Raw genomic sequence first — 10,842 nt, 5'->3', positions numbered from 1 at the left:
CTCTCGAGACCACCTTTGTAAGCATGTCAGCTGGATTCTTATTTGTATGGATATTGATTAGTTTCAATAACTGCTTTTCCATCATTTCGTGTATCCAATGATATCGAACATCAATGTGCTTCGTGCGAGAATGGTACATAGAATTCTTGTTCAAGTCTATGGCACTCTGGCTATCACAATGTACCGTGAACTTTTCGTGCTTTTGTCCTAGTTCTTGGAGAAACCACTTTAACCACAATATTTCTTTCCCAACTTCTGCTTTGGCAATATACTTTGCCTCAGTTGTGAATAAAGCAATACACTTCTACAGTTTGGACTACCAAGACACAGCTCTCCCTGTGAAAGTAAACATAATCCCTGATGTAGATTTCCTACCATCAAGATCGCCTGCCATATCTGAATCTGTATAACCGTCCAAGATTTGTTTTGCTCCTCCAAAGCACAAACACATTTTCGATGTACCCTTAAGGTATCTCAGAATCCACTTGACTGCTTCCCAATACTCTTTCCCTAGATTGGAAATAAATCTACTTACAACTCCAACAGTATGAGCAATATCTGGTTGGGTGGACACCACTGCATACATCAAACGCCATATGGCGGATGAGTAAGGAATTGCCTTCATCTCTTCTCTTTCTTTAGTAGAGGGGGGACAAGAACTTTTTCTCAGCTTGAAAATGATTAGCTAGCAGAGTATTGACTGGCTTGGCATCTTTCATGTTGAACTTCTCAATCACCCGTTCAACGTACTTCTCTTGTGACAGCCACCACTTCTTGGCTTTCCTGTCACGCATAATTTTCATGCCCAAATTTTGTTGTGCAAGGCCTAGGTACTTCATGTCAAAGGACTGTGATAACTCCTTCTTCAGTGATCTGATTGCTGTGGTATCCTGTCCAACAATCAGCATGTCATCAACATAGAGCAAGAGTTTGATGAAATTTCCACCAGGAAATTTCTTAACATATACACACTGGTCTGCAGCAGTTCTCTTGTAGTCATGGCCTACCACGAATGAGTCAAACTTCTTGTACCACTGTCTCGGTGTTTATTTGAGGCCGTAGAGACTCTTCTTCAATCTACAGACTAAATTTTCTTTCCCGTTTATTTCAAAACCTTCTGGTTGCTCCATATAAATTTCTTTCTTCAGATCACCATGGAGAAATGCTATTTTCACATCCATTTGTTCAAGTTCCAAATTCAAACTGGCCACTAGTCCCAAAACTACTCGAATAGATGCCATTTTCACAACTGGCGAGAAGATTTCATCAAAATCAATACCTTTCTTCTGCCCAAAACCTTTGACAACCAATCGAGCCTTATATTTGACTAGCTTTCCGCTGCCATCTTTCTTCAACTTGAACACCCATTTGTTCTTCAGTGCTTTTCGACCCTGGGGAAGTTTTACCAAATCATAAGTCCGATTTTTCTGCAAGGACCACATCTCTTCTTGCATAGCTTGCTGCCAGCTACTCTTCTCTTTATGATTTAGAGCCTCTTGAAAAGTTTCTGGCTCCCCTTCATCAATGAGAAAAATATACTCAGAAGTAGGGTATTTTGACGACGGCTTAGACTCTCTTGTTGATCTTCGTAACTGTGGACCAACAGTCTCTGGCGGAGGAGGTTGTGGCTCCCTCAGCTCAACACCCTATTCTTCTAGATCTTCTTCTTCTAAAAATCTATCCTGCAACTCTACATCATTGGCTGCAAGCTGCGGTAGCTCTTCTTCATCAGTGGCATGTCGTGATAGTGCAGGATTGGGAATAATTTCTAAAACATCATCAACTTTGGGTTTGGCTGGTTACCCAAAGTCTTTTAAGGTTTGGCCTTTTTGCAATACCACATCTCGGTTTCGAATAACCTTCTTGTTTTTTGGATCCCACAATCTGTATCGAAATTTTTCATCTCCATAGCCAATAAAGATGCATGGAGTGGCTTTATCATTCAGCTTTTGTCTGTGCTCCTTGGATACATGTGCAAATGCTTTGCACCCAAACACTCTCAAGTGAGAGTAAGAGATCTCCCTTCCAGACCATACTTTTTCTGGAATCTTAAAATTCAGTGGAACTGATGGCAATCTGTTGATCAAATAGCAAGTAACGTGAACAGCTCCTCCCAAAAATGGCTTTGGCAGCTTTGCCATTTTGAGTATACATCTGACCTTCTCTACAATAGTCCAGTTCATTCTTTCAGCTATACCATTGTGTTGTGTGGTTCCAAGAATAGTCTTCTCATGCAGGATGCCACAAGTAGCACAGTAGGTTTCCAACTCCTTTGACGAGTACTTGCCTCCATTGCCTGTTCGGAGACACTTCAACTTCTTTCCGGTCTCTCTTTCCATTATAGCATGGAATGTCTAAAAATGCTGGAACACCTCAACTTTGGTATTTAGGACATAGACCCATACCTTCCGTGATGCATCATCAATAAACGTCAAGAAGTATTTTTTGCTACCCAAAGATTCCACTTCTACGGGACCGCATACATCAAAGTATACTTCGTTCAACAACTCTTATTGTCTTCGGGATGATGAGTGGAAAGAAACTCTATGATGCTTCCCAAATAAGCAGTTATCACAAGGATTCAATTTTGCATCTTTGGCAAAGGGAATAAGAGACTTATTTGCCAGAATCTGCAACCCTTTTTCACTCATGTCACCCAGCCTTTAATGCCATAAATTTGGTGATGCCTCATCTTCTATTGCGTTGAGGCTATCTGAATTCACCTCTACATGAGTCTTGTACAACGTGCCACTTGTTTGTCCTCTGGCTACCACCAGAGATCCCTTCTTCAATTTCCACATACCTTTGCTGATGTAGTTCTCATAGCCTTGTCAATCTAAGGCTATTCCTGAAATAAGATTCAAGCGTAAATCAGAAACATGCCTGACATCTTTCAACACCATTGTGCACCCAACTTTGGTTTGGATGCGAACATCACCGATTCCTATAATCTTCGAAAAACTAGAGTTACCCATCTTCACTGTACCAAAAACTCCAGCTTGGTATGTACTGAAAAACTCCTTTCAAGATGTAGCGTGGTAGAAAGCTGCTTTATCTACTACCTACTCGGTGTCATTGTCTGACATATGGAGGCATTCTTTTTCTTCAACAGAGAATAATGCAATATCTTCTAAGACAATAACTACAGTGTTCTCATCTTTGGTCTTTGGTTGTCTATTTCCTTGTTTTTGTTCTCCTTTCAAGGCATAGCAATATTTCTTTATGTAACCCTCTTGGCCACAGTGGAAACACTTGAACTTTGGTCGACTCGTACCTTCTCTGTATTTCCCTTTGTCTTGCGATCTTCCTCTGTTGCGTCTTCTGCTTTTGCTTCTTCCCCTGCCTCTACCTCTACCTCTACCTTTATTTTCTGCGACGAGGGCATGGGATTGATCTCCACCCATGTCTTTCTTTCTTGCCTCTTCACTAAATAAAACATCTGTAACCATGCTCATAGTCAATTTCCGTTATGGTATAGAGTTACTGAGGGACACCACCAGCATCTCCTAACTGTCTGGCAAAGAGCTGAGCGGCAATAGGGTCTGCATCTCATCATCCAGCTCCATTTTGACAGTTGCCAGTTGGTTCACCAGATTTTGAAACTCACTGGTGTGTTCAGCAACAGAGATATTGCCTTTCAGTTTCAAATTTACAAGTCTTTTCATTAGGAGGGCTTTGTTCTGAGCAGTCTTCGACTGGTGCATGGCTTCTAATTTTGTCCAAAGAGCATAGACATCAGCCTCTTGGGTGACATGGTGAAAGACACTATGATCAATCCATTGTTTGATCTGGCCAATGGTTTTTCGATTCTTCCACTTCCAGTCTTCATCATTTTTCGTTGTTGGTTTGACTCCATTAAGCTCAATAGGGTCAAACAAATCTCGACAATACAGGACATCCTCTATTCTGGGCTTCCAGATTGCATAGTTAGAAGCAGTTAGCTTGATCATGGATCCTAAAGTCAATATTGATTCCTCCATCAATAATTGTCTCCATAGAAAGTGATCTTTGTCTGGAAAAACAAACATTTTCGTTGAGTTTGGAATGGTCAAATTAATCGGAAAAGCGCTTCGGATTGCCAAAATAAAAGCTACAAAATTTTGAAATCTGATTTGCAAAATCTGACCGTACGGATGTATCCGGAATATTCCAAATAATTGGAAAGTACTATTGGATCACCCAAATCGAACCTCAAATGGCTTAGATCTAGCCAAAACAGTTTACTGGTTCAGATCGGTGCAGCCTAGTATGCCTGAAAAGCACCGGACAATTCCTCCAGTTCGGTTGGTGTCAGCGGTTGACGACGCAACTTGGTCAGGGGCTCAGTCAACGGCAGCTTGGTCAGCGGCGCGACTTGGTCAGTGGCACGGCTTGGTTAACGGCAGCTTAGTCAGCGGCGGGACTCTTGTCAACAGCGACTTAGTCAGCGGTGCGGCTTGGTCAGCGGGTCGAAACGCGGGTTGTGCCTGGTCAAACCGATGACATCTTCTGATGATGTTAGATCGTCTTCTTCATTGGTTTTGCGCGTGCGGCCAGTCGTTGGTGCATGAGCACGACGTCAGTGGCGCGTGGGCCGCGTGCGGCTTACTCCAAAGCCCTTTTTCGACGCGATTTTTACCTCTATGCTCGTCTTGTCGGGACCTTCAAGCTGATATGATCAAAAGTGGATTTTGGCTACTTTAAATTCTGGGCAATTTTGAAAAACGCACTCTGTTTTACTGAAAGACACTCAACGAGTAATCACACATAATTGAGACACCAATATTTATGTGGTTCGGCCCAATGCCTACGTCCACGGATAGAAACAAGAATTTCACTAAAACAGAGCAAATACAAATCAGAGATGGAGAACTACTCTCACTCAACTCACAGCTCTCTGTCTCTCAATTTTTTTATACAATTCATCCTCTCCCTTCCATCTCTATTTATACACAAAGAAGAGAGAGAGAGAGAGAGAGAGAGAGAGAGAGAGAGAGAGGACAAACCCACCAAAATTTTCTACCTTCTTAATGGTAAGAGTCAATAATGGCAAGAATGTGAAGAGAAGGAAGAGCTGGCCTTGCAGATGCCCAGCTCCGACTTTCACTTGCGGTGGAAGCCCTCCTACACCATCCTCCTTGACTCTCTGCATGCATGCATGGGGTTGGAGCTAATAGAAAATTGATTACTTCTTTTTGTCTTACTTATTTAATAAGTGTCTTCACCATTGATTTCAAGATTTTCATTGTCTTGTCCTTTACAGAATATATATTAAAATAAAAATAAAAAGATTATCTCTGAACACTATCTTTCAATTCAAAATTAAAATAGAAGTTTCCTCAAATTAAGGTTCAGTTGCCAGTGAACCCTCCTAAAGTAAGAACTATGAGCTCGTTTGTTTTGAAGGATAACTCATGGGATTGGACTATTAATCCGGAGGGATTAATAGTCCGTTGTTTGGTATGGATTTTTTGGTCCGGATTAATAATCCCTCCGGACTATTAATCCGGAATTCACTGGCGTATTGTATCCCGGGGGGGGGGGGGGGGCTGGGACAGAATCTATGGGATAATGTATCCCATGGGATTGGCTAGCTTTATTACATCTTTGACCCTCTCATCTTTCTTTTAGCTTTTCCCATTTTGCTTTCACTGCAGAAGCTTCATTTCACTGTAGGAGCAAGAGTTTCATTTCATCTTGAATCTTCGATCTGTTGAACCTTTGCATCCGATCTTCATTCAGGTTTGAAACACATTCTATTTATTTTTTGCTGAGCTTCATTCTATTAATTTTCAGCAACTTCATGCTATTTATTTTCAGTTGATTTTTTCCAGATTTTTTCCAGATTTTTTGATCTTTTATTTATTCCAGATTTTTTTTTTTTTTTCCAGATTTGTAACCTTTAGCTTTGTTGGTTGATTTCTTTGGATCTATGTAGATGGCAAGTATAAAAAAGAGAAATCCATTCAGTGTAGATCTATAACATTTCATCATTTTTTTTTTGCTTTGTTTTTTGTTTATACAAAGAAAATCCATGCTCTGTTTTTTCCAAATCCATGCTCTGTTTTTATGGTGATTTCATCTTTTTTTTGCTTTGTTTTTTGTTTGTACGGTGGAGGTTTAGGCAAAGAATAAACAGAAACTACTCTTGAATAACTTAAGACTTCCTTAGGAAGCTCAATGTGAGGTGTATTGTTGACAGCATGAATACGTGTTGGCTAATATCAGTATAGGCATTTGGAATGAGTATGAGCTCTATGAAAAGAGGAAATGTAAACACAGTTTATATCTCCATGTAGGAACCATTGAATGTGTTTGAAATTTGATAAGATTTGGAGATTTACATGGGTGTGCATTTGTGTCTATGAACCTAAAAAATAAGATATTAGTGCAAAACTTGTTGGGCTAGTACTGATAATAAGTTTTATGATTAGAATCAGGGGATATGCATATGAGATGGATGTATCTATTGATACATGCCAAGGGATATATATATATATATATATATGAATAACAAGTGGTACTCCAATTTCCTTCTTTATTTTGTTTTATTTTTTTGTAAAAATGGTAAGTATAATAAAAACAAGTGGGAAGGATAATTTCAAATTCTAAAACTACATATTGGTTTCAAAATGTTTCCTTTTTTCCACTTGCTCTTTAACTTGGTTTTCCATGGTTGAAGTTCAACATATGTGACTTGTAAGACCATGTAGCTGAGGACTGATATTTTGCCACATCATGAACAAGAAGTGCTATTTTAGTTTGTCTCTACAATGGCTTAAGAGAGAACTTGAGATACAAGGCGGTGTAACATTTCCCAGAGCTGCTATGTTAATAACTTGACAATGACACCCTTCAAAATATAATAAAATAAAATAATTAACTTCACAATGACAGCAGTAAAGGCATATTCACAGTCAAAAATATTGAAAGGCGAAGGAATGAAGCTTATTCCCTGTCTCTTCCTTTCACTGTTTCCATTTTTAAGTAAATAAAATATATGTTTTAAAAACTAATGTTTGATCTTGAATTTGTATTGCAGATTTTGATTACAACTCATAATTGTAAATGTCAAAACAAACAATGTTGATTATGATCTCCACGAAAAGACCAATAATCTAAAACATTAATTTTGTTTATTTTTCAATAAAATAATCTATTTATTTTCAACAGCTTCATTCTATTTATTTTCTGATCTTGTATTTATTCTCCGATCTATTTAGTAAATTGTTTATGATTTGCCGTTATGTTTTCTCCTTTACTTAATTTATTTGTAATTTTAAATATTTTCTTCTATATAGAGATGGATCAGAATATCAATGATTTTGATGATGGCAGTAACGATGAGCTTGAATTATACGTAGTGTTGCAAGCTGTAATGCAAGAAATACATGCCTTATACGCCGTAGCTTTTGTTGTCATTGAGGTTGTCTTAAAAAGGTATTTATCTGGGTATCGCCATAACCTTATTAGAGAGCCCAATCGATTGCAAAAACAAATGGACTATATTAATCGTCTAGTGAGAGAAAGTGACATAACATGTGTTGAACAACTCCGTATGGATCGGCGTGCTTTTGTGACCTTGTGCAATATGGTTCATACGATAGGTGGGTTAGGGCATTCAAAATATGTCACTTTAGAAGAGAAGGTGGCCTTTTTCCTCTTCATCTTAGCATAACACTTGAAAATACGAAATGTTAAGTTCAATTTCTATAGGTCTGGAGAGATTGTTAGTCGGTATTTCAATGATGTCTTAAAGGCTGTGTTGCGTCTGCAAGCCAATTTACTCGTCACACCAAATCCTATAACTGAAGCAAGCACCGATCCAAGGTGGAATTGCTTCCAGGTAATGGATTTGTAAAAATTTGGTAACACTGCATTATTTTTTTTTAATTTCTTTTATTAAATCTTTTTTACTGAAAATAAAAATCATAACTATTATAATGTCTATTGAATTGGTTTGTTTAGAACTGTCTTGGAGCACTCGATGGAACCTATATTAAAGTTCGTGTACCTGTGGTTCATCAAGCAAGGTATAGGACAAGAAAAGGAGAGATTGCTACTAATGTTTTGGGAGTTTGCTCCCAAGACATGAATTTCATATATGTGTTGCCGGGGTGGGAAGGGTCAGTAGCCAACTCTAGGGTTTTGAGAGATGCAATCAATCGACCCAATGGCTTAAGGATCCCAAATGGTAATACAAAAGTACATAATTTTTCTTAAATTCATGAATAAAAATTTAATTTAATGCATAACATTCCACGCACAGGTTACTATTACCTAGTGGATGCGGGGTATACGAATGGGAAAGGATTCTTAGCACCTTACCGTGGTCAGCGATACCATTTGTCTGTTTGGAGAGAAGGAGCAACGCCAAATAATTACCAAGAATATTTCAACATGAAACATGCATCAGCCAGGAATATCATAGAAAGGTCTTTTGGAATGTTGAAAATGAGATGGGCTATACTTCGCAGTGCATCATACTATCCCATTAGAACCCAAAATCGAATTATCACAGCATGTTGCTTGTTGCACAACTTCATTCGACGAGAGATGGTAGTTGACCCCCTAGAGGATGATCCAGACTTAGCGGATGCCTTACAAAATCAACCCCCAATGGGAGATGATTTTATTGAGACTGTTGAGACATCTAACGAGTGGACTGAGTGGCGGGATACATTTGCAATGCAATTGTACAACAATTGGTTAGCTAATGGAGGGACTGGATAAAGATAGCTTTGTGTTTCTACTTTGCTTTGTTGTTAAACAATTTAAATTTGTGATGTGTCATTGCTATGTACGTTTATGAATAATTGACATTGTGGATGTTGAATTATATTTGCAATGGTTGGTATTATGATATATATGTTTGTGAGTTATTTATATTTTATGGTAATGCATATGAAATGTTCAATTATTACTGTAGGCATGGATAATGAGGTATCCAGTTCTCGTAAGAAAAAGAATGACAAGGTTGATTCATTAAAACAAAGGCGAATATGGAGCCCACGTGAAGAGGACTGTCTAATTTCAGCCTTGTTGTTCATTGTGAATGATGGAATGAAAGTTGACAATTCTTTCAAGGCAGGCTATCTTATGAAATTGGAGAACAAAATGGCGGAGTTGTTACCCGGGACAGATTTACGTGGCTCTCCCCATATCGAATCAAAGATTAAAATATGGAAGAAGCAATACAATTCTGTGTCTGGTATGCTTGCTACTAGTGGGTTTGGATGGAATGATACTGAAAAAAGAATTGACGTAGAGAGTGATAGTGTATGGGAGGCATATGTTCGAGTAAAGTTATCTCCTTTTGTTATTTACATACTATTTCATATATGTATTTTAACCTTATGTTGAAGATATTAATTGGGATTAGTTGGTCATTGTAGAGGGACAATGATGCAAAACACCTGAGGAACAAAACTTTCCGACATTTTGATGAATGGATTCAAATATTTGGCAAAGATCGAGCTACAGGAGAGTTTGCTGAAGATCCTGCTAATTCAGTTGAGGCTATGAATGCTGAAGAAGATGTGTTGTTGCATGGTCTTGCAGATAATGACACTTTTCTGGAACAAATGGGATTAAATAGTCAGACTGGTGAAGCAATGGATTATTCAAACTCAACAACTCAACGGCCTTCTGATAGTTCTACCAAAAAGAAAGACAAGAAAAGACCTAGAGCCAATGATGAAGTAGTTGAAGGGCTGGCCATGTTTGCTGACAAGTTGGTGGATGTCTTGGGAACAACCAATGATAAGCTAGAATTCATTGGAAAAAGAATGGGGTATTCACATGATCTTGCATCTAAACGGGCATTACTAAACGATGAACTTACGAAGTTGCCAATTACTGTAGATGAAAGGTTAGATGCTTGTGAAATCATATCCCATGATGTCCAAAAGCTTGACATGTTCTTCAGCTTGACACATGATGATAGGCCAAGGTGGGTGATGAGGTTGCTAAGTAGGCATGCTCCATAATAAACTTGTTGCATTTCATTGGAGTATTTTCTTTTTGGCCATGATTTCATATACATGGTAGGGAATGCTTTTTGTTAAGTCTATTATAAACTTGTTGATAAACTTAATTATTACTTCTTTTGTGTACAAGCACCCGTATTTTGTTAACTATAATTGGGATGCTTTTTATATATTGTTTTTGTGGTTGGCTTTGTACAATATCTTTGCTTTAGACTTCGGATCATAATAAAAATTGTGAAGTGTCCTTATTAGCTCTTTTCCTTTATGGTGTTTATATTTCCACCTGATTGAATAATTGAATAATTGAAATTGTATATATTTCCTTTATGGTGTTTATAATTGACTAATTGAAATTGAAATTGTATACATTTTATGGTGTTTAATTGAAATTGTATATATTGCCTTTCTATGGTTGGCTTTGTATTGTGTTTCCAGATTTCTGGTTATGACAAAGCAAAAAAATTCTGATAATAACATGACAAAGCAATATATAGGTTGATTTTTTTTATGTAAGGGTGTTCACAAATTGTGTTTTCAGATTTTTTTGCTTTGAGGTTATCATTTGATTTTTTATGATAATAAAATTGTGATTTTTTATATCAAGGATTGTGATATATATTCTTTTTATACAAAAATCTAGCTACACTAAAAATCTATCTAGATGTTTAGTTGAACACTTGAAAAAATTGGAATGACAAGGTAGAATTAGGCATGAAGTCAATAAAATCTGTTACGCATGAAGTCAAGAACTTTGTCATGTTGTTATCACAATTGCTACCTTGTCTTGATCTACTAGAATTACGCATGAAGTCAAAAAAATTTAATATTTGGTGCATTCATGGTATTAATTATACTTAATAAAGTAAAAAAAAAA

At 37.6% G+C, this 10,842-nt stretch overlaps 1 protein-coding gene across 1 annotated transcript; it reads left to right on the top strand.

Annotated features, from left to right (window-relative positions):
• Positions 1 to 5,527: 5,527 nt before the first annotated feature.
• LOC114297618 (uncharacterized) lies at positions 5,528 to 10,228 on the top strand. Its single transcript, XM_082868011.1, has 3 exons — positions 5,528 to 5,721; positions 8,909 to 9,279; positions 9,375 to 10,228. The coding sequence occupies exons 2-3, from the start codon at positions 8,911 to 8,913 to the stop codon at positions 9,966 to 9,968; spliced, it is 963 nt and encodes a 320-aa protein (XP_082724137.1). The 5' UTR covers positions 5,528 to 5,721; positions 8,909 to 8,910; the 3' UTR covers positions 9,969 to 10,228.
• Positions 10,229 to 10,842: the final 614 nt, after the last annotated feature.

The sequence above is a fragment of the Camellia sinensis genome, chromosome 1 (genome assembly GCF_055761805.1).
Source record: "Camellia sinensis isolate YWXY chromosome 1, ASM5576180v1, whole genome shotgun sequence".
Classification (NCBI taxonomy): domain Eukaryota; kingdom Viridiplantae; phylum Streptophyta; class Magnoliopsida; order Ericales; family Theaceae; genus Camellia; species Camellia sinensis.
This window is presented reverse-complemented; position numbering and strand designations above follow the sequence as displayed.